General features: G+C 41.0%; 1 protein-coding gene across 7 annotated transcripts in view; it reads left to right on the top strand.

The window, feature by feature from the left end:
- Positions 1 to 23,176, top strand: part of AHI1 (Abelson helper integration site 1) — a 205,637-nt gene that overhangs the window by 129,501 nt on the left and 52,960 nt on the right. For 5 of the 7 annotated variants that reach the window (XR_016441408.1, XM_090039835.1, XM_090039817.1 and 2 more), the window contains exons 20-23: positions 7,305 to 7,363; positions 17,345 to 17,410; positions 19,993 to 20,155; positions 22,648 to 22,751. Coding sequence is in view for 5 of the 7 variants with exons in the window: in XM_090039835.1 (XP_089895961.1) it covers positions 7,305 to 7,363; positions 17,345 to 17,410; positions 19,993 to 20,155; positions 22,648 to 22,751 (392 nt within the window). In the remaining 2 variants the exon portion in view is untranslated. The remainder of the gene's footprint in view (positions 1 to 7,304; positions 7,364 to 17,344; positions 17,411 to 19,992; positions 20,156 to 22,647; positions 22,752 to 23,176) is intronic. The other 2 variants (XR_016441409.1, XM_090039825.1) reach the window with 1 other exon arrangement.

Below are 23,176 nucleotides of genomic sequence, written 5' to 3'. Positions count from 1 at the left end.
CTCCCTAAGGCGTATGAATATTTAATTTAGTTAGTCAATAACAGAAGTGTTCAACCTCCAGCCCACAGGCCAAATGCAGTCTGCAGAGCCATCTGCCCGTGGGGCTCCCTGTGGGGTGGGAAACTTGGTGGTGGGGCATCAGTGGCTATTAATATGGGTCACCCTTCCCCCACCAAATTCTCAAACCCCAATCCCACACTGCCAGAAGCAACCAGGCCACACCCCTCTCCGCACCTGGATTGGGGCCAGGCCGTGCCACCTTTCCCCTGCAGGACCAGATGGTGCCCACCTCACTGGTCCCAGAGCCAGATTGGGACCACTGGTGGGATATGGCTTGCAGATGGACATGGCGCCACCATGAAAAGTCTAAGTCTATAAAGTGCATCTCTACCTTGCTTCCTGCGAGACTTCAGACTAACATGGCTAACTATCTCTCTCCTTGTGAAAAGTTCTTAGATTCTATCAACTAAATTAATCTAACTTCTTATTTGGTATGAATCGCTTCTGAAAATGTGTGCATTTGTTTTGAAAGTGTTTATGATCATTTGTTGACGTAAAGGAAAACAGTTTCTTATCCAATAAATCAACAAACTTCTCCCTATTTAATGAAATCTGTTTGATCTGTTTCAAAGTAATTGTGAGGATAAAATCTCTGAGGGATAATTGTATATATATACATTGTTACACAAGAGTCTGTCTCCCTTGTACTAATACCTGGGTCGAAGATTAAAATAGAATGTGATTCAATAGGCTTGCATTTCTCATAAGACTTTTAATGTAAAAAAACCTTTCTCCAAGAAGCTTCAATTAGAAATTACATCATTTACTAAAAGAGCTTCGGCATCATATCACTTAATCAGTAAAGTCCACAAAGAGATCCGTGAAGAGATTTAAACATAAGAATACTCTTTGTTGTTCTGCTTAACGTCTAAACCTGAGGAAGCAGCTTGAATTCCCTCTACAGTGAACAGGGAAAAGTTAGGCATTTAAAAATAGGATTTGCCACCGGGGGAGGAAGGGGAGCAAGCAAGTTGAGTAAACTGACCAGTAGGAAACACCAAAGAGAGGGGTGTCTCTCAAATCTTACATCTCTCTTGAATTTAGACACTTATGTGGTACTCGAATTCTGAACCTGAAATTATTTCCTGCACTTCGACACTTAGTCGTTCTTTTGAATGCAAATGACCAACTTGCTCGTTCCTCACAAAACACAGCTAATGAGGAGGATATGGTGGTGCCTCTACTGACTTGTGTGTGATAGCCTAATTGTTAGGGTTAGAAAAGGATGAAAGTGAGTTTGTTAGGGTCTTCAATCCCCGGGTTTGAGCCCTTACTCCCAAATACTGTTTATGCATTTATCCAACAACAGGGACCACAACTCAACATGCTTAAAGAGGAATATCCTCACTAGTGGGCTACTGAGTTATGCTTCCCCATCATGATCATGACAGGTCAGATTCTATTCCACCTATAAACTACCTAAGTAAGGTGCTTAAGTGTGATTAGTCCATCCTGTTCAAACCCTGGAAGTCCATCAATGCATCTTCATTAGAAGGGAGACCTACCCACCTTTTTCATAAAAAAAAATTTCAGGAACTTAGGCAGGGTAGACTAGAATTGTACTTAGGTACCTGAGGTCATTTATGCAACTAAGACATTGAATAGAATCTATCTTAAAGTATCTGCAAGGCTATTTAGGAGAGGCAAAATGGTTTTAAAAAAATATTTAGCCTTAGCTCTACAGCAGACTTGGTGACTCAAGCTATAGTTCAAACTATATGAGAGCCTCAGCTGGTCAGTGTTCCAGTATCTGCATTTTAAGATGCCAGACAATAGCCTTCAAAAATTCTGAAAATACCCTCCAAAAGTTCTGACATAAATTTCAATATTGAACTTCAGTGGTTGGAAGTTTGTGCAGAGTCTGGATCAGGCATAACCAAAGTAAGCACCGTTAGTCATTCCTGCTCAATATAATTGACATGTTTCATCAAGCCTGGAACCGTGTCAGACTAGCAGCTGTTCAGAACTGCTTTAAAAAGATCTATTTAGCACCATTTGGGGAAGAGGTGTTGGACATTCCTCTCTACTAGCTGAATGGAACTTCCTTTGTGAATGAGTAACTCTTAAAATTCATTTCAAACATGGCTGTAGAAATGTTGTGTATGATAAGGAATTCACAACAGACACAGAATTGAGTGGATCTAGAGAAAGAGTGGATCTAGAGAAAAGAGATAGGGACTAAAAAGGATATTGAGGTTAGATTTACCATGTTGAAAATTATTACAGAATATGTAATGAAGCTTTGGCCAACTGGAAACAAATGTGTGTTGGCTTCGTTGGGTGGTGAATATTTGAAACCAAAAGTTCAGTGTACAATTTATCATAACCATTACGACTGAAGCTAAAAAGCCATGAATTACCTGATTTGTTTTGACAAAGAGCCATAATAACTCATAGAAAATATGTAATAATCACAGACTTATTTGAAGTATTTTCTGGCAACATGTTATTTTTTTGTTCCTATAGTAGCAAAATGTTGCATCCTTGATAGTTTCATAGCTAAACAGTTTCATGAAAGGATGATAGCGCTATTACTGTTCACATAAAGCTAAATTCTGATTATACAGAGGATGGACATGGGCTTTTCTTTGTGGTTGTAGGTGAAAGAACTAAGAGCAGTAGACTCAAGCTTCAGCAGAGGAAACTTAGGTTGGCGATCAGGAGGAATTTTCTGACTGTAGCTAAGTACAGAGAGTCAAAAAGTCTGAGGCTGAATCTTTGCAGGTTAGTCTAAGCTGTGTAGATTGAACCAATAACAATGAACAGACATTCACTTTTGATTCTGGAAGTGGAGCCACATGCCTGCAGTGGCCCAGGTCAGAAGCCAGGGAGCGCGAGAGCACAGTCCTCTGCTCATTTGGAACAGACAGCTTGGGCCAAAGCTAACTTGGGTGGGGGCCTTCAGGGAAGGTACAAAGCATCCTGGGATGCAGGGGGACTCTAAGTTAACTTGAATTTGGAGAGGATCTAGGACAGAAATTCAATAAACTGATTTAACCTAAATCCGTTAAATCTCATAGTACATCTATAGAGGTTTATTTTAAACCAGTTTCAGCCATTTGGGAGCAGTCTATATGCACTGAACTTCAGGGCTAGGGATAGAACTTGCACATAAAACAGTTTAAGTGATCAGAAACTGGTTTAAACCTGTAACAGACCAGAAGTTCAGTGTACATAAACCAGTTTCAAAATGGCTAAAACTAGCTTAAGATAAACCTGATTGAATGTAGTATCATACTTAACTAAATTAGGTCAAACCAGTTCATGAAACTTCTGTCCCAGACCCCTTCCTGGTTCAAGTTAAATCAGAGTCCCTCAGCATCCCAGCATGCTTTTCAGCCCTAGGCTGGGCAGTGCTGTCTGTGCCAGAGAGCAGAGCTGGCCCTGCCCCTCTGCTCCCTACCTGGAACAGTGAGGGCTGGCTTACTGGCCAGTTCATTGCCCCCTCAAAAGGCAAACCCCGGCTGGGGGCTGGGGCCAGGGAGAGGGGTTAAATTCACCTTCCCCTGAGTACAGAGCTGCCTTGTCCTGCTATCTTACTTAGTGCTGGCTGCAACTGTGGACTACAAATCCCAGAGGCACTTGGAAACAGGAAGATGAAGTGATGAGCAACCCTGCAGAGTCCTACTGCTGTGAATGTGGACTACAAATCCCAGAGACCTCAAGGACAGCAGGAAGAGGAAGTGAACACACAGCCCATGCTGGCTATGTGCCAGAGAGCCGTGCTCTAGCATTCTCCTGCCCCCCCTCAAGCTTCTGGCTTGAGCTGCTGCAAGCATGTACCTGTAGTTCCTGAATCACAAGTGAACGTCTGTTCATTTGCTTATTGGTTCAATCTTTCCAGCTTAGACTAACCTGCAAAGACTAAATCTATTCAGCCTAGTTGTATGACAGATATGAACTGGTTTCCATCACTTATACCAGTTTACAAGTAATTTATGTCCCTAGAAGTGAGGGTGGTCAAGCATTGAAACAGGCTACCTAGAGAGGTTGTAGAATCTCTGTCGCTGGAAATTTTCAAAAACAGGTTGAACAGACACTAGTTGACTGGTTTAGTCAGGAATGCTCCTGTCTTGAGCAGGGAGTTAGACTAGATGGCATTGTGAGCTTCTTTCTAGACTTACTTTCCTATGAACCTTTTTGGAACTTCTTTTAGAATTAATATAAAAGGATGATCCTGGAAGTGACAGATGATAAAATGAAGTATTAATTTTGAAGCTCTCTTTCTAGAAATATCATTTCTGTTTCAACCTCTAATTTTGTCTTGGAAAGTTGTAAAATTCAGCTAAGTTCCTTTGCTGTAATGTATATTTTCTTTTTCTTTAGTAGATTCATAATCATGGGCGACTGGTGCCTCCTGAGTTGGGGAAGGCACTTGCCCCTCCAGTGGCTAGTCAGTGACGTGGGGGTAGGGGGGTCCCCGCAGCTGATCGCGCCGACTGGGGGTGGGGAATGGCCAAAGCAGTGGGGGGAGTGGACTCAGCCCCAAAGCGGGGGTAGGGCCACTGCGGCAAGGTGGGGCAACGGTGTTGGGCCCATGGTGGAGTGGGGGGGAAGAAGGGGGAGCGGCCCCAGCCCTGGCCCCAAAACCAAACTGCCAGGGGGGACAGGAGCAGGCCTGAAGGGGGCAGGACCAGACTAGCACAAGGTGGGGAACGGGGTTGCAGGGCTGAACACTGAGTTCTGTCCCTGCCACCCCGCCTGTCATTTTTGCCAGGCAGTTTGCTAGTTCTCCCACATCGTTCAAATGTATGTATGCAGCATTTGTCTCATCCAACTATCGGCTTGAATAGGCATTCATAAGTGCAACATTTTAAAGCAAAGTGATAATAAAATTTTTATTAATAAACTTCCTTGAGTTTTTATTGAATTGTAAAAATATTAGAAGAATAAATTATATGGTTTTCTTATCTTAAACCAAAAAAATATTGTTAAAGGACTTTTCTAAAAAACATTTATCCTTTACTTGCACTTCTAAAGTCAGGATTTAATCATTTTTGTTTGTGGCAAATTTAATAATAAACCCATTTAATTAAAGAAGCAAAATAGTAATACTGATAGACCATAAACTCTAGTGTCTCTTGAGGATACTTCTGAGATGTTACTTTCTGTAAGTGAAAACCAATAACAGTTCCATTGTATCTATGAATCATAATTTGGTTCTTGCCCTGTCCTTAGGGCAGTGTGGCTATTCAGGCTGGATATAATCTCATAAACATTAGTCCTCATAACTGGGTTATTCATGTGTGTCCAGTATGAGGTTCTAAGATACACAAGACAGTTGTTTCAGAATCTAACAAGAAAAATATTTCTTAAAGGATATGAAGAAGAAAATATAAGGTTAAAAATCATTAAAATTCCATGTGTCTCTTACAAAGAGCACCTTAAATTATTAAAGTTGAAAGAATTTTTCAACAATAATTCTTGTCCTTACACATGTTAATAATTTGCCATGTCTCTGATCTTGAAAAAGTAAAATAGGCTAATCAATTTCAATTGTTTCTAGTTCATTTGCCCATCAGATTTACATGACCTAGTACATTCGATTCTGCAGTACAATGTTTAATCATTTAAAGAAAAGAAGTTTGAATCAGATTTTTAAAAAATTCTTGAAAACATTGATGTTAACCTTGATTTGGGGGACAAGATTATTTTTTTCTTAAAGAAAACTGACATTTAGCTGGATAAAGCTATGTGGTTTGTAATAGCGTAAAATGTAATTAGTAATATACTGATTCTGCAAATCTGTAAGTATGTGAGTAACTTTCACATGTATAGAAAGCCTGTTGATTTTGGGACTAACACTGATCAATTTTTTTTGCAGGTAGTTTATTTATCAAAAATGCAGAGTATGCATAATCTAGCAACTTTCATTGAATATACAAGTTAAATTCTGCAAATAGTTTTGGGAAGCAAAATGATGAAAAGCTGGAAAGGTTTTCTGTGGTATTTTACAAATCTAACCTTTCAACTTTCCATGTCCAAATTTAGGTATATATTTTTATCACCTTTAAAAAAGTACCAAAAATAAAGACATTTTGATTTTTTTCAGTTTGGCCACGAAATTATTGCACAACCCCTTTTGGAACTTCACCCATACAGGATTAGGACTTTACTAGTTTTAATTCTTTGAGCTTCAACCACTTAATTACATTTATAAATATCTTCCTGTGTTTAAACATATATGAGTAAATCCCTTATGAATATATTTAATGCCACTGGCTTAAGACAAGAATAGTGCAGGTAAAGGTTGTACAAGCTTTCCCGTGGTTCTTTGCCAGTGCACCTGAATCTTAACATGAAAAATTCCATTTTTTTCCGAATTCTAGACACCTTATGAGTAGATGTTTTGCTAGTGGTGCTAAGTTGAGGGTTTTTTTGATAGGAAACTACAGTGAAATCTCAGAAGTCACTTTTATTTGAAATCCTAAACTAGGTTTTGAACTCTGGTCTGTCATTCAGAAAAGCTTGTCAGCTTAAGTTTATGGAGCCTGACTTCCCTTTGCACCATCTACTTACAAAGGAAAAGGTCAAATGTCTAAAGTAAAGTGATAACATTTAATATTGTCAGGTTTAACAATTTTCAAATGTCTCTATCTTTTAAGCATGTTTTCTTTACTTAGATATAGAGTAGAAGAAACCAATAACAAAAAGATACATCCATAGATGATGAAAGGATTTTCTTGAGCTTAGTAGTCAATATAATAATTTCTAAAGGAAGGAATTTACAAGTACTTTTTCAAATGCACTAGGTAGAGAGTGAATAAAATAAACAGCAAGATGTGTTTTGGTAGAAACTCAGATGATCAAAGCAAGCTACAGAATAGACATAGTTATTCTTTCAGATAAAGTAAGGAAGTAATTCCTTTGACAGGTTTTGTGATCATTTCTGACAGAAAACTTTCTATGCTCTACTCAGAAATTCAATGAAAAGAAAGGCAATGTAGCTGAGATAATAGTGTCCGTTCTGAGCACGAGGTGGCATGTGGACATTGCTTGTGCTATTTCTCTGAATCATTTGAATGGAAATATTGGATTAGCTAACCTTGTGTCATGTCTGTTGGTTAGATAAACCCTCCAACTGTTCCTAACTGAAGGACATGTAGTTGCAACTGAAAGATGCTGCTGCTTTTCATTAGAGTTTTATGAACCATATCCTGCTAACATAATGTTTTTTAAAATAAAATGGTTTATTAGATGGAAATGGATAACAAGCAAAAATTCACAGCCTTGTCTTTTCACAGGGAGTTTCAGCCCAGTAGGAAATCCTCTTAGCCGAACACCATCAGTCAGACTACAGACGGTAAGGAATTCTATTTCTGCATTTAAAAAAAATGATAATGTTAGACTATAAAATGTCAATCTTCACAGGTTAACATTGTAGAAAAGCTTTTCTCCCCACTTTTTCTTCTTTATTTTTTGCCTCCCTTTATTCACAAAAGACTTATTTTCAAGCAAATTCATCTACAGGGCCATATATGTCTTTACCTCATACTAGTTGGTATATAGATCAGAAAAAGTTATATTTTCATTTAATGTTTTTATTATTGTTTAGAAATGAATGTACAAGAACGACACTGCTGTATTCTTGCAGTTAATGTAAAAGTCAACTTTAACACTGTCTTTTATTTTTGCTCATCTGCATATTATTTCAATAGCTGGTTTGTACCAGTGTTCTAAGGGAAACCTAAGAAAAATAGCATCCATCTTCCGTTTACTTCCTTTATTGTTATATATAGGAGTTGGTTGGGACCTTCAACTGATATTACATATCCCTTTCTATATCCTGTTTCTTCTCTCTTCATCAACAAAAAACAACTAAAATGCTACAGGTGTACTTAATTAGAACTAGATAATCAAATAAATAAATCAATAAAGCTCAATTAAAATATAATTATAGCAGGGAAAGAGAGAAAGTTAGTTGTGGAAAAGCTGGTTGCATACTAAAAAAGTGTGTGGCCACTGACAAAATGGATCTTTTTCACCATTCCACTTGTGCCTACAGTCAGAATATTCCTGACCTAATATATTATGGCAATGTGTGTGCCAGCTGTTGGCTTCCAGAGGATCATGAATAACGCTATGTCCTTAATTCTCTTAAATTGTTGCATCATTTTTTGTATCCCATTCAGGCCTTTCTTTCATAAATCTCATCAATGTGTCCTTGCATGAGGCTGATATGATAAATAAGACTTGCCCTAATGTCCTGAAAATATATTTTATGCTCATTTGTCTTCTCTATTGGCTAAGTGAGTCTCTTTTTTATACTATATTAAATATTTTATAATTAATAAAAAATATTAGAACAGATTATGAATTGTTTTGGTTTACATTTATGCTTCTCTGCAACAACAACCCCTAAAAGTATCTGCAGCATCAAGTGTTGTGGGAAGGGTTATGTTTTAATCAATGTCACTTTCCATTTACAAAAAAAATCTGGAGTTGAGTATATTTCGTTGACCTTTATTGCTGCTGTATATGCAGTCAAAATGAACAAGATATGGAGTTTCTTTAAATAAAAGAGAAGATATTTCCCAATTAAAGACAAAGTAGATCAAAATATTTTTGGAGGATATTTGAATTATCTCAGGAGCTGGAATATTTTACATACCTTTGAATTCATCTTTTTCTTTTTTTCTTGTTTTCATCCTATAAGCTTTGCTGCAGCAGCTGTGTTTGCATTTCTGATTTCTGTTTGTACGTTGCAGGTTTCAATAAAGTGCAGCCCGGCACAGTTTTTCCTCTAGGCAGATAATAGATTCCCATGCTCATTAAATACTGAAGGGCTGTAATCAAATGAGGATCATAGTCATCTGAAACCAAGGAAGTAATATTTACAGTAGTTCCACAATAGTGAATATTAATTAGAACTAAAGTACACTACAATATTCTACGTATTTACTACTTAAAGTTTTTTAATTTAACTGTTAACATTTTTCTTTGTCCACTCTGTATGTACTGAATTTACACGTTAAGAAATAGTATTGATACGTTAAATTAAGGGTGCTTCCTATTTTCATGATTGGTTATCTTCTCCCATCTTTCTTAAATATCTCGCATTTCACCTACGGCATCCTAGAGCAAGAGCAGGAATAGATAGTGTTGCTAATGCTCATTATTTTATCAGAAGTTTTTACATATTTGGTTCTTAAGGCCTTAGCTATTGGGAAAAAGGGATTCAATACATCTTCCCATTTTAATTTTTATGAAATTATGTTTCCTCATATTTGCAGAGTAAGACTAAAATATGTGAAACATGTCCTAAAGGATCAGAAAGCAAATCGGAAGAAAGCAGTGGTTTCTTTACTATTTAGGAATAACCTTGATTACTGAGCCAATATTTTTTTGGCAACATTGGTATAATATTTCAATCATTTCTTAGATTAGAGTGCTACTTTAGACACATGATTATAGACCAGCAAATACTACACATGATACATTTTGAGGCAAAGAGATCCACTTTTGATGATTCCTTGGCTAGTGCTTTTTCCTTCATCCGCTGCCTGTATTTTGGGAGTTAAGTCATCTTACGTTTCTTTGGATCCACTTAAGACTTGGGATCACCCCAAACACAAAATGCACTCAGTACGAAAAATGTTTTTATATGTTATACATAAGGACTGCGTAGATATACATGGAATGCAGAAAATGTAATATACTATATTTACTTGAATTGTAAGAAAAGGGTTTTTTTCCCCCATTTAACTTTGGGGGGAGTCACTTGTCTTAGAATCAAATACGAGGGTGGGGGTAGGGGAGAGCAAGTGGTCACTGTGACTTGGGCTCCAGCCAAGGTTCCCTCTAAGGTGCGCACAAGTAAAAGTCTGGCCACGCACCAACTTTTCAAGGTCACGCACCAGGAGAGGAGCTGGGCTCCGGCATGGGACACTTATTGAAGGTAAGCTCCTCCCCGAGGCAGGGGCGGGGGCCTGGCGTGGGCTCTGCCAACTCCAAGTAACTGCTCTGCTCCCCTGCATCACCTTAGGGAGTGAGGAAGCCCATGGTGTTAGGCCTGGGGAGTGGAGCACTTCCCCGGAGCTGGCGAAGCCCGCTTACATGGTATCATGGCTTTGTGGAAAACTAATACACAAGAGTTTGTAATGCAGTGCTCTTGTATAAAAGTACCAGGCTTTTTTTAATTGTGTCTGTAAAAAAAGAGATATGAAGGGATAGTGTCTGTCTGAGTTGGCAAGTTTTGTAATTTTTATAAAGGGTCTTGTATTTTTCTTCATTCATTGATTCACAGTTTTCTCCTTTTTTAAATTAAATTATGGGAAAAAATTGAAAATGGGATGCAGGCATGCTTGAGAAGTACAGAAACAAAAAGGCAAATAAAAATAGCCATAAAATTCATTATGTTAATTAAAAATCATGATTAAAGGCAACATCAAGATTTAAAGTCCTAATTCATGGTTTTCTTAAATAGTTTGGGTATGGCTAATGCATAGAATCATAGAAGTAGGGTCGGAAGGGACCTTATACGTCTTCAAGTCTGACCCCCTTTCAGGGCAGGAGAAAAAAACTGGGCTCAAATCATCCCAGCTAGGTAGGCATCAGGCCTCCTCTTAAAGACCCCCAGGGTAGGAGCCAGCAGCACTTCCCTTGGAAGTTGGTTCTAGATCCTAGCCGCCCTAACTGTGAAGTAGTTCTTACGGATGTCAGATGTCAGACAGATGCAGTAACGGAGGAATCCATATTCTAGAATGCTGGGTTTAATATCTGTTAATCAAAAATAAAAAATGCATAATCGTGTAATGTGCACATATTATATGTATGAGAGGAGTTTCGAACACTGGCCAAGACAAAGTAGTAATACAAAGGAGTCCAGAAAGCTTAGAAACTTAGATACAAAAATAAAAAAGATAATTAATTTTGAAAAATAGTTTAATATGCTTGTAAAAACAAATCTAAAATGTATGTGTAAAATAACATATAGAAATGTTGGAAGCTGTGTAACAAACTAAGAAAAGATAACTACCTGGCCAAACTATGGGGTTTGTGGGGCGGGGTTGACAAACGCGCTCTATTTTTTTTCTGATTAAACCATACAAAAATGTGATGGTAAAATATACACCATCTGGCCCACCAAGCAAAGCTCAGATATTGGTAGCATTTCAGCAGTGGGGGGTATTCTGATGTGTTTGGTTTGCATGTGTATTGGTGGCAATTTGGTGCCAGGGAGAAGCAGCAGTGGCTGAGTCAGAAACTCTGGCCCACCATGTTGGACTGTATTTCAGCCCACCACCCTGAAAAAGTCGCTGATCTCTGTGCTCTGGCACTTCCAAGTGCCAGTATTTAGTACAGTTCTAAAAGCCTGGTTAAGTTGGAGGAGTCAGGTATAACTGGAATAGTACAGACTAAGCCACATGTAGCCAGATTAGTTTGACAACCAGAATACTGCTAAGTGAGCAGTTTAAACTTTTGGCTCCACAGGCCAGATGAGTAGAGAGGGGCCAGTTCGCAGATCACATCAGGCTCCAGAGCTCCATGCCATGGATCAGGCCCTAGCCAGCTCCATGCCAGCTCTCTGAAGCTATTCCAGGATTTTTTTTCCAACATGATGTAATGCAGCATCAAAATATCCTATTACAATCTCCTGGATTGCTTTCAGTAGTCACCAGGAGATCAATGCCAATTTTGGTAAACTGCCAGCCAGTCCAGGAGGGTTGGCAACCCTAGGCCCTAAGCCCCTGCACCCACTCAGCCAGCCAAGAAGGGGCCCTGTGTCACCACTGCCAAACCCCATGTACCAGGATTAGGTTCTGGGGCCCCACAGTAGCCCTGCCTGGTCCCATCTGCTGAGATCAAGCTCTGGGGCCCCACTGTGCCTCAGACCACTCCTGCATCCTGGGCTTGGGCCTTGGGGCCCTGTGCCATCTCTTTGAGAGTCTGTGAGATTTAAACTTTTAAAAGGGTCCCAACTGAAAAAAAAAACTTTAGTTGGGACCAGCTGTCTAGCAGAGACGCACAGGTAGAAGCCCATCATGCCCCTGAGAGGTTTAGAACCCTGGCAGACCCTTTGGCAGACCCCCAGCGCAGAGCCAAGAAGTAAGCAGAGACCATGGCGGGTAGCTAGGAGCAGTGGTGGGATGCAGCTGAGTATAGCCAAGTAGGATTACGCCCTCCCTCTTTTCCTCCCCTGCCACAGCTCCTACTTAGCCCAACCCCCAGGGAGCCATACGAACAGAGTGCATGAACATAGTGAGCAAACAGGCACGCTCTTGGCCCGGCATGTGAGTTAGCACAGAAGTTTGCATGGAAGGGTATGTGAAAGAGTCATTAGCAGGCACTCTCCTGAGTTGCTCCCCGGCAGAGATGCTTGGCACACCTCATAGCTGTTGTGCTCCCAGGCAGCCAAAGACCCCCACACCAAGGGATAGATCTCCAGCAGTGGATCTCAGGTAAAGGGGACAAGGGACCATCCCTCCACCTCTCCAGGGAGGGATCTGGGGAATCCCCCAGCTGCTTGGGAAACCGGAAAGCCAGGAGATCCCCCTGCAGGCAGCTACTTGAGCTTGTCTGCCAAGCCACTGCAGCAGCAACAGCAGCTGGTGAGGACCACATGGGGGTAAGTACCCACCTCGTCTCCTACTTAAACAAGCACCTAAGGAACCATGTGAATAGGGTATGCCCTGTAATATGGTGATGAGTATGTGCCACACCCCTAGGCATCCTGGTCTGGATGGACCACCCCCCTTGGTACCTCGGAGGTCTTTACCCAGATGGAATAATTTGTTCTGGCCTTCACATAGATGCAGCCCTTGCCTCCAGGCTGTGGAGGCTGCCTGGCATGTTTGCTGGATACTGGGATCTGGGGCACAAGCACTCCCACTTGTGGGATGTGCTTGCTGATAGAGACTCTGAAGGGCTGGGTGAACGAGCTCCAGGAGGAGGCAAACAGACTGAAAATCAACAGGGAACATGAAGCAGAGATTGACCCTTACTGCCAGACCCTACACCTGGAGAAGGATGCCACAGAAACCAGGCAGAAAAGCAGGCTTGACCAAGATGCCCCAACCAAGGCTCAGTGGAAATTTGTTATATCTGGCCCAAAGCCATGATGTGTGTCAGTTGCTCCACCAATAGCCCTGCAGCCCTCACACCATCGACGGATGGGGATCTGTGTCCTCTGCACCAAAGACAGGACCACCCCCACCAAGGAAGCAATGAAGGGTGATTGTCGTGAAAGACTCCCTGCTGTGGAGAACAGAAGGAGCCATTTGTCATCCACACCCCCTTGCTTGAGATCTGCTGCCTTCCAGGAGCCAGGATCCAAGATGTTACGGTGAGGATCCCTAAGCTGCTCCACCCTATAGACCACTTCCCCCTGCTCCTTTTCCACGTGGGCACCAATGACATGGCAAGAAACAGCCTGGAGAGAATCATAAGCAGCTACTAGACCATGGGGGTGAAGCTCAAGGAATTAGGAGCACAAGTGGTCTTCTCCTCAATCCTCTCAGTTAGAGGCTGTGGCCCTCGGAGGGAGGAGTGCACTGTAGGACCCCTACTTAATACAGAGGAACAGCCCACAGTTGATCCCTGCAAAAAGGCAGAGCTCCTAAATACTTCACGTTGGTATTCCTGAAATCAGACGAGAGCTGTTCACCTGTCCAGAGGCCCAAGGAATATGGGAAAGTCAACAGACCACATTAAATCAGTCCCGAACAGGTAAGGGTACTCTTAGAACATGTGGTTGTTTTCAAGTCTGCTGGGCCAGATGACCTGCATCTGAGAGTCCTGAAAGAACTGGCTGAAATCATAGCAGGGCCTCTAGGGAAACTGTTCAAGGAGTCGTGGAACCTGGGAGTGGTCTGGAATGACTGGAACAGGGCCAATGTGGTACCTATCTTTAAGAAAGGCAAGAGGAACAACCCTGCAAACTATAGACTGGTCAGTCTGACTGGTCCTAAGAAAAAATTTTGAAAAAATTGTTAAGGAGGTCATCAATTACAAACTTAGGGTATTTGGAAGCAACCAGCATGGCTTTGTCAAGAGTAGGTCATGCCTAGCAAACCTGGTGTCCTTTTATGACTGGGTAACTAACCAACTGGACAAGGGACATGAGGTTGATATCATTTACTTCAGTAAAGCCTTCGATTCCGTTTCCCATGAGATTCTCCCCATTAAACTGGAGGGTACTGGCCTAGACCAGTCTACAGTCTAAATTGTTCTGTACAAGCTTTTGGGCACAAAGGAGAACTTGATGAAACCTTCTTTAGAACCCAAAAATACCTTTAAAAATTGAGATTCTGAAGTAGTACAGTAGTCATGTAAGTACACTAACTGGTTACCCAGATAATACTAATAATAATCACGATGAATCATTTTTGAGTAATAAGAGACACTCCCAACCTACAGGCTAAGTACACTGGCTGAACAGTCTTCTCAGCCTTAGTCTGAGAAAAAAGATTAAGAATATGCTGAAACCTGCAAGACGGCACTAACTAATGAGTAGGCCACTGTACAAGCTACATGTGCTATGCTGCAGTTCATGTGTGTTGTGTTCACCCAGTCAGGTTTTATGTGTGCATACATTACAGAAATGTTAAGTAGCAAGTAAGTAGCAGGAACATAAATGCTAATAAGTTAAAAGAATTGCTTGATTTAATAGTGTTTTAATGCATGGTTACTATAGAAACTGTGGTTGCATTGTATTTGTTGTATATCAGATGAACTGAGAGCTTAGGTTTTGTAATCTTGTAGGATCCCTCTTCTGAATTAAGACTACTTGTCTTAGAAAAATGTATTAGAATTCCGGGGAAACAGAAAACTCGGAGAAGGCCACAGATTCTCCAAGAGATTTAGATAATGGTGACCTTTTGGAAAACTTGACTAAGAGAACATATTGGAAATAATATTGAGAGAATAAAGCAGCATCAAATTTAAGATGTGCATTCATTTGTGTAACCCTTCTTCTGTCAGGCACTAGATGACAGTACTATGGGCTGGGTCTAAATTTAGGAGTTTTCCACAAGCTTTCTACTTGACTCAAGCCCTCACTCAGCAACCTGGGAAAGTAAGTGCTACCTGGCTCTTCCAAAGTGAACAAACTTCCCCACTTGCAAACAATATTAGCTATAACAGGGTTTATTAAAGGAGCAAGCTGGACAAATATACAACCTCCCCCCTCCCCAAATTTCACTGAAACCCCCCAAAACCTAGCAATCTCTCTTAGTCACTGCCAAAACAACTCAGGGGAGCTACTTCTTAGCACAGTCTGTTGAGAAGGGATACTTCCTAGAACTGCCATTTGTGGTCTACCAAAAATGACAGATGCTAGATTGGGAGACCCACCCTGGAGGACTCTGATGCTCCTTGCCACTAGGAGTTGCCATTCTGCAGTGGGGGCTCTACCAATTTCACCAAAGTGACAAGTGCTGGGTAAGCCCACATTTGAGTTCTGTACCAGTTCACTGCTGGGGATCACCACTCCTCCATCTCCTCTGTTGGGGACCACTGTGGTGCTCTCGTGGGGGGAGGGGGGTCTTCTGCTCCTTGCCATTGCCAAGATTAACACCACACTGCTTCCAGGGGTCTGTTACTCCTTGCCACTGCTGGTTGTTGTTGCAGCACAGCCTCTGGAATCTGCTGCTCCTCACTGCTTCTGAGGGTCACTGTTTCTCTTCAGGTTGCTTATGCAACCTCTCAGCTATGTTACACCCTGACCCCAGCAACAGCAGGCTCAGAGATTTCAGTTCTTTGTGGGTTTTCATCTGAACCCACAATAGGGACTTATGCAGGCAAGCATTTTTCCTCTGAAGATCTGATGGCCTACAATGGCATCAAAGGAGTTATTCTTGTCTAGAATAGCAGGTTTTTCTTGTCCCTTTCCCAACTCCACAATTCCATGCACTTAGGATGGAAGAATCCCATGCACCGCTACAGCCTGGGGACTGACTAGCTAAGCACCAGTTCTGCAGGAAAGGACCTGGGGGTTACAGTGGACAATATGTGTCAGCAGTATTCCCTTGTTGCCAAGAAGGCTAACAGCGTACTGGGCTGCATTAGTAGAAGCATTGCCAGCAAATAAAGGGAAGTAATTATTTTGCTGTATTCTGCACTGATGAGGCCACATCTGGAATACTGTGTCCAGTTTTGGGCCCCCCACTATAGAAAAGATGTGGAAAAGTTGGAGAGTTGGAGAGCAATGAAAATGGTTCAGGGGCCGGGGCACATGACTTCTCAGGAGAGGCTGAGGGAACTGGGTTTATTTCGTCTGCAGAAAAGAAGACAGGGGCTTTGATAGCAGCCTTTAACTACATGATGTGGGGTTCAAAAGAGGATGGAGCTAGACTGTTCTCAGTGGTGACAGATGACAGAACAAGGAGCATTGGCGACACATAGGTGATTCACATGAGTGCACATGCACCCCCTGAGCTGAGTGGTGAACCCCCTGCAAAAAATGCCACCAATGCTGCTAGCAGCGCCTGAGGGTGGTCACCTCTCCCTCCCTTCCCCTTGCCACTGACACCACTGGTGGTGTTTGTGGATGCTCCCCAGTTGCTGCTAGCCTTCTCCAATGCTTCTGGCAGTGTCTGCAGGTGGACACTGACTGCCAGTTAGTGCTCACCACGCCCGCCACCGACTTCACTGCAGCTGCCTGTGGGAGCTCCCTGCTTGCTGCAGCCACACCCCTGCCACAGCTGCTGCCACCTGTGGGCAGTTGCCATGCGCCCCCAGCCTCCAGGGGCACATGGTATTCATGACAAGGACCAATGGTCTCAAGTTGTAGCAGTGGAGATTTAGGTTGGATATCAGGAAAAACTTTCTCCCTGGGAGGATGGTGAACCACTGGAACAAGTTACTTAGGGCGGTGGTGGAACCTCCATGCTTGGAGGTTTTTAAGGCCCAGCTTGACAAAGTCCTGGCTGGAATGATCCAGTTGGGGCTGCTCCTGCTTTGAGCTAGGGGTTGAACTAGATGACCTCCTGAGGTCCTTTCCTTCCCTAATTATCTATGATTCAGTGAAATGACTATGGACACAAAGATCTGATCCACCTGGCTCTTTACATTTGCATACTTTACCCCACCCCAAACAGTAAAAATCAAACCCAAGTACCTCCCAAACCTCCAAATATACATACTAATGAGGGCATGTAGAACGAAAAGTTACTATAATAGAATATAAACATGACAATATATGCATAACGTGCAGAGTTACATCTTTTTTTTTATTAGTGGTGGTGGATTGTTTTTGCAATACATGACAAATAAGTATAGACTTCAAAATAAGTACTTACCAAAGGTTTCCATGTTAATGTTGTAAAACTATTTCTTCTTCTAGAGTGGTGACTATCTGGCTGCATCATGTATGAGAATAGGGAATAGCTCTGCACCACTGCAAGAGACTGTGAGTATTATGGAATTTTTTCATTACCCCTATGCTTGCCACACTACATCTGTGCTTATAAAAATATTAATTAATTCAGAACAGAGGTGTCAAACATAAAGTCCACAGTCTAGATCCAGCCTCTGGAGTTGGGTGATCTGGCCCACAGGGCTTCTTGCAGTCTGGACCACCCACCTCCATGGATGCCTCTGTAGCAACAGTTGATAATCCGTGTGGCTGCTAGAGCCGCTGTTTCAACATGGCTCCGGAACCCCAGAGAGTTAACACCACTTGCTTCCTCATCACAATTACCTGCTGCTGAAATTGGAATTTTTAGTTTCCACTGGTGCCTACAATTGGTGGCATGGGGAAAAAGGGGACAAGCCGAAGCAATGTTAATTCTCCAGGTTTTGGAGCCAAACTAAGACAGTAGGTCCAGTGGCTGCAGGGATTAACGTCACTGTCATGCTCATAGGTTTGTGGGAAATTTCGCAGTCTGGATTCAGCCCAAAAGGCCAAATGAGATCAATAGTCCTGGTTTGGACTGTCAAGTTTCTCTTTATGTTTACTTGGGATCACTCTAAACTTTAGAGTGATCCCAAGTAACCATAAACTTTAGAGTGATCCCAAGTAACCATAGAGAGAAACTTTGCACTTTAGAGTTCAGTGTTCAGATGACCCCCAACTATCAGACATAGGTCAAAGCTTTCATGTTACTTGTGGTTTCATGTCAGTCTCAAAAAAACAAGTTTGGCATGATTTTGATGTATATTCTGTGCATTATATTTGTTTGAATTTGAGCCAAGACTTGCCAGAGAGTCTGTAACATTAGCAAATTTTTGAAACCCCAGCATGAAGGGACATTCCTATGGCTTTGGACCACATTATGAGCTATTTACATGCTTCTGTTGATTCCATTTGTAGTCATGAATTTGCTGTGTGCTGTGACAGTCAAATCTTCAATGGGATCTTGAAGATAATGACTGCTTTGACTTCTGTTTTTAAACAGTGATAACATAATCTCCTGAATCCAATCACATTACAGGATACACTGATACCTAGTGTTTGATTAGCTTCGTTTTCCTTTGCTTTGGTTTTGTTTTTTTAAAGCATATTACAGTTTTGTGATGCCACTGGATTATTGTTATTTTTTCCAGATACTGGACAAATGCTAAATATTTTTATGGAAATACTAATAGTCTTTATAAGATACCACCCCCTCCACACACTCCCCAGCGCACACACTTTTTGGCCTGGCCTTTCATTTTTCTGCATTCAATTGAATTTTTATATTCCTTTTACTTTACATGGCCTCTTGGTTTTCACTATCTTATGAAGGAGTCCTGAGACTTCTCAGTAAGTAGGCTTTCCTAGAGCACCCCTTACTGGACATGATCATGTAAGCTGTATCCATCTAACTACAACAGTGACAGTGGTCACCTCTGATCATATTGTTGGCTTTCCTGATGCAGGAGATGAGTTATAATAGAGAAGGAGGTATTCACATTCTTTCCTCCTTCTGTTGTGTTTGGGGCAGCTGAGTACAATTAGATAGATTCCTATCTATCAGGAACAAAGCTGATCTCAATGCTCTTCTGCTGACCAGGTTATAAGCTAATGCATTAACTTTATGATTATAGAAGTATTTTCATCTCTTCACTTTGCAATTGTTGCAGTATCCCTGGTCATTTTTTTATATGTAAGTATGCTTTCATCAATAAATACTTTGTGCAAAATAGAGCACAATATAAGGTTGCCATTTTTGACAGAATAGGGGAGAGATAGGGGGTCCAATATCCTTTCAAACCTTCTGTGTTTTTCACTCTCGTCTGTTCTATGTTCACGAAAATGGGATATAAATTGTTCCTTGATCATATAGCTGTAGGAGCTAAGTAAGAAAAGATCCATCATATTTTTATTTTCAGGGCAGATAGAAGGGTTCTGATTGATGGCTGTATATTCTATGCATTGTGAAGCATGGGGGAGACCTCTAAAATTTCTGTGGAGTGAAGTATTGATGCAGCAGTGCAGTATGTTTCAAAGTAAATAGTTATATTTTGTAGTTAATAATATGTGTGTCCAGTATACAAATGTTTAGCCAAGTATTTGTTTCAAAACAAAATGTTACAAATAATTGAAAGGATCAGAATAAAGCTATACAATGACATTGTTCCGTCTGAGTTTTCTTTCTAGTAAAATCATCACATTGTTGGAGCATTTATTCAAATGCATATGCTTTATGCACACACTCATGGAGTGGGATCTGAAGGTGGTGTAACAATTCTGAGAAAATGAATGTATGAGTTTTTTTTTTTTTTGCCTCGTAAGTAAATTGCTTATAAAACTAACAGCTGCTGTTTTGAAGCTAATCTTAGTGTATTGAATGTTCTTTACCATTTTTGCAATCCCACAGTCCTTTATCTTGCTTCTCCTGCTGCGTTCCCACCACCCCTGATCCCATTAGCAAAACTTGAGACAGCCTCAGCTTTTACCAAAGTGCAGCTTTGGTTTCAGCTGCTTTTCTGCAAGAGGAAGTGAATGTTGCGCTTTTTTCTCTGTGGCATGGTTGTGATAAAGCTGTGGTGCTCTTATCTCTCTTTTAGGTAGTGGCTCTTTATGACTACACAGCGCATCGATCAGATGAGCTAACCATCCATCGCAGTGACATTATCCAAGTGTTATACAAAGATAATGATAACTGGTGGTTTGGCAGCCTAGCAAATGGACAGCAAGGTTATTTTCCAGCTAATTATGTGGCTGGTGAAAGTAAGTTTACTGCTCTTCCTGGTATACCGGTATGGGTTTAACTGATAGTCCAAGATTTTACCAAGTTATACTGCTTATTACTACAAATATGTAAGTTTATATAGTGCACATATGACAAGTCAAAAACTCACTGCAATGCATAAACAGTTTAAATTAAGATAAACATTTAGCATGTGAACATGTAGCATTTTCTAAGTCTGAAATGTAGTGACACTACAATGATACATTCTTGTTCTCACAGTATTACTTCTGTTACCAACCTCTACCCCTCCTCTTTACCACATGCAACCACCTGGTTCACATACCATCTTGGCAGTTCTTTGGGGCTCCCACAAGATCTAAACAGTTCATAGGCATTTCAGCCTTTCATTAAGTAATAGCTCCTCAATTAAGCCAAATTGCCAGTGCAGTAGCACAGGTCCCAATTCCCACTCCTCCACCCCCAATGGAGAAAGTTTCATCCCCTGATAACTGAATTATATCCTGAGGTTATAAAGAAAAGAAATAGCAGTTAAAGCAAGAATCCCAAGTGTGAGCTCTGAATTTATTCCTGAGTCCTAATCATTAAAACAACCTTTGCAGAACACTAATACAGCCTAAACTTGAATACAAAATAAAATTAAAATATTCCCATATGACTTAAACCCCTGGCACATGTTACAGTTATTGTGTGATTAATGTGGTAGTGTAGTAACTGTGCCACAGTTTCAGCTGATTTATGGTACCATAACATTGTGGCTGGTTTGCCACTTAATTTCACAGAAAAATGTATAATATCTCTGTGGTTCATTTTTATGTCACCATAAATTAAGTATGTGGCATCCTCAGGCCAATGCTGAGAGTTGTCAGCAATGACATTGGAACAAGGGTCAGCACTGGGACTGGGACAACCCTAGTCCTGATGCTGAAAATCGGCTACCAGGAGAATGATATACAAGGTTCCCTGGTAGAGGACTCAAGGAGCTCTGGCTGCTGGAGACCCAAGAATTAGGATTCCATTGAGGTGGATTCACAGGTAATTAATTTTATTTTATTAAACATGTATTAATTCTGGTGATGAGAGAACTTTAACCTGACCAAATCAAAGAAGGATCAACTCTTCAGTTATCTGATCTTTAGTGGAAGCTGCAGGGCAAGGCACTTAAAAATGCTGAAATGCAGGCAGCCAGGTGGAAGCCATGCTTTTTAGATGTCCCAGGGCTTGGAGACCTTGCAGCAGAGAAGTTCCCAGATTCCAGGGTCCTAGTGCCCCAGAACATCCAAAAATTGTTCAAGTATGCTATCCCCTGATGGTCAGATCCAGCTCCAACAGCCTTGGGTCTCAAACTGGACCCAGGTCTGTTGGTTGGAGTTGGGTCCAATAATGAACTGTCCCAACAGCTTGGGGCCTTGGCTGTCTGGGCTAGGTCTAACAATCTGCTCCTTAGACGTGGTCCCTAGGTCTTGCACCCAGCTTTGACTCTTGGAATTAGCCTGATAATCAGCTGATTGTTGGCCCCAGCAACCTCAGGGAACCTGCAGGGGGCTGGGGGCAGCCCTGGGTCTGAGACAGAGCTGTCTTCAGCGCACTCTTGTAGGATTGGGCTAGGAGCAGCTCAGCAATGGTGAGACTGGGACTGGAGGAATATTATGCCCCCCAAGGCAGGAGGTTCAATATTTGGGATGCAACATAAGATCACTCTGTTCCCATTCCATCATTGTTTGAACATCTGCCAGGGGCCTGAGGAAATCGAGAGCCCAGCTGATATTTGGATACACAAGGTGTCGCTAGGACAGAACTGTCAATTCTGAACTTTTACATGATGGAACATCATGTCTGGTCACATTCTAAAAGCACAGACCCAAAAGGTGGAAATTCATTGCGATGTCTCTTAAGACAATAAGCGTGCTAGGTTAATTCAATTTCTTTTATTAAACTTGTATTACTACTGGTGATGAGACAACCTTAACCTGATCAAATCAAAAGGGATCAACTCTTCAGTTATCTGATCTTCAGCAGAGACTTATATGGCTTGGGAAAGATGAAAAAAAAACTATACCAAACCTTGAAAATTGTTCAAAATAACTTTATTTCACTTAATTTCACACTCTGCTGCATTATAACATCATGAGTAGTCTGTAATGGTGCATTGGATAACCTTTGAATTATACTTGCTACAGGTGCACATGGTATTCTTACCCACAAATGTCTAATTTTTTTAAATATTTGCTATCCATTTATAAATTTAGATATAAGAAGTCTGCTAATGTACATAATCCTGCTGAAAAACAGGCTTCAAGAAACCCGGAAAAGTTTTTGATGAAAAAATGTACATTTTTTTGTGAAAACTGTTACAAAAATATTTAACCAGTGTTAGTTAATGTCCTACTGGTAACTGAATAATAATTTAATTTCCATTCAAATTAAATACACATTTGTATTAAACACACTTTAATTACATAATTTTCATGACAAGCTGGATCATGACCTTAGTCTCATATTATCTTTTCAGCAGAATATGAAGAGGAACAGTCTTTGGGATTAGTGCCAGATTCTTCTCCTCTTCTATCAAGTGGACAAACACAAGCAGGAAAAAAATCTCCAACTCCACGTGGGGTAATTACTTGAAAATAGGAAATTCTTTTAACTATGGATTTGAATTTTTTCTTCTCTTGGATAAAACAGCTACCTGTTAGGGCATTATATCAGGCAAGCATGAAAACAGAAGTGTTTTCAGCTCGTGCCTTAATGCTTTTTTATTTGGCTTAATTGCTGTGTAATGTAGCAATTAAGTGCAGAGCCCTAATCCTGCTCCTGTTGACTTCAGAAGGAGCAGAAATAACCCCCTCCTTCCTAAAACATGAGCACAAACATGAATTTGTAAAGAATTAGTACATTGTATTATTTGGTTAATGGCATTTAGCTTTCAGTCTTGGGAAGCACACCGCTGCGAGGCACATGTATCTTTATAACTGTCCACCTTGTTCTGTAAAATTCCTCATTTTTGAAGTGACTTAAATGAAACCCATTATGGGCACTTT

This window comes from Crocodylus siamensis, chromosome 1 (genome assembly GCF_052110815.1).
Source record: "Crocodylus siamensis isolate JL-2025a chromosome 1, ASM5211081v1, whole genome shotgun sequence".
In the NCBI taxonomy this organism is placed as follows: Eukaryota; Metazoa; Chordata; order Crocodylia; family Crocodylidae; genus Crocodylus; species Crocodylus siamensis.
The sequence above is the reverse complement of the archived record's forward strand: the minus strand, read 5'-3'. Positions and strand labels throughout refer to the sequence as shown.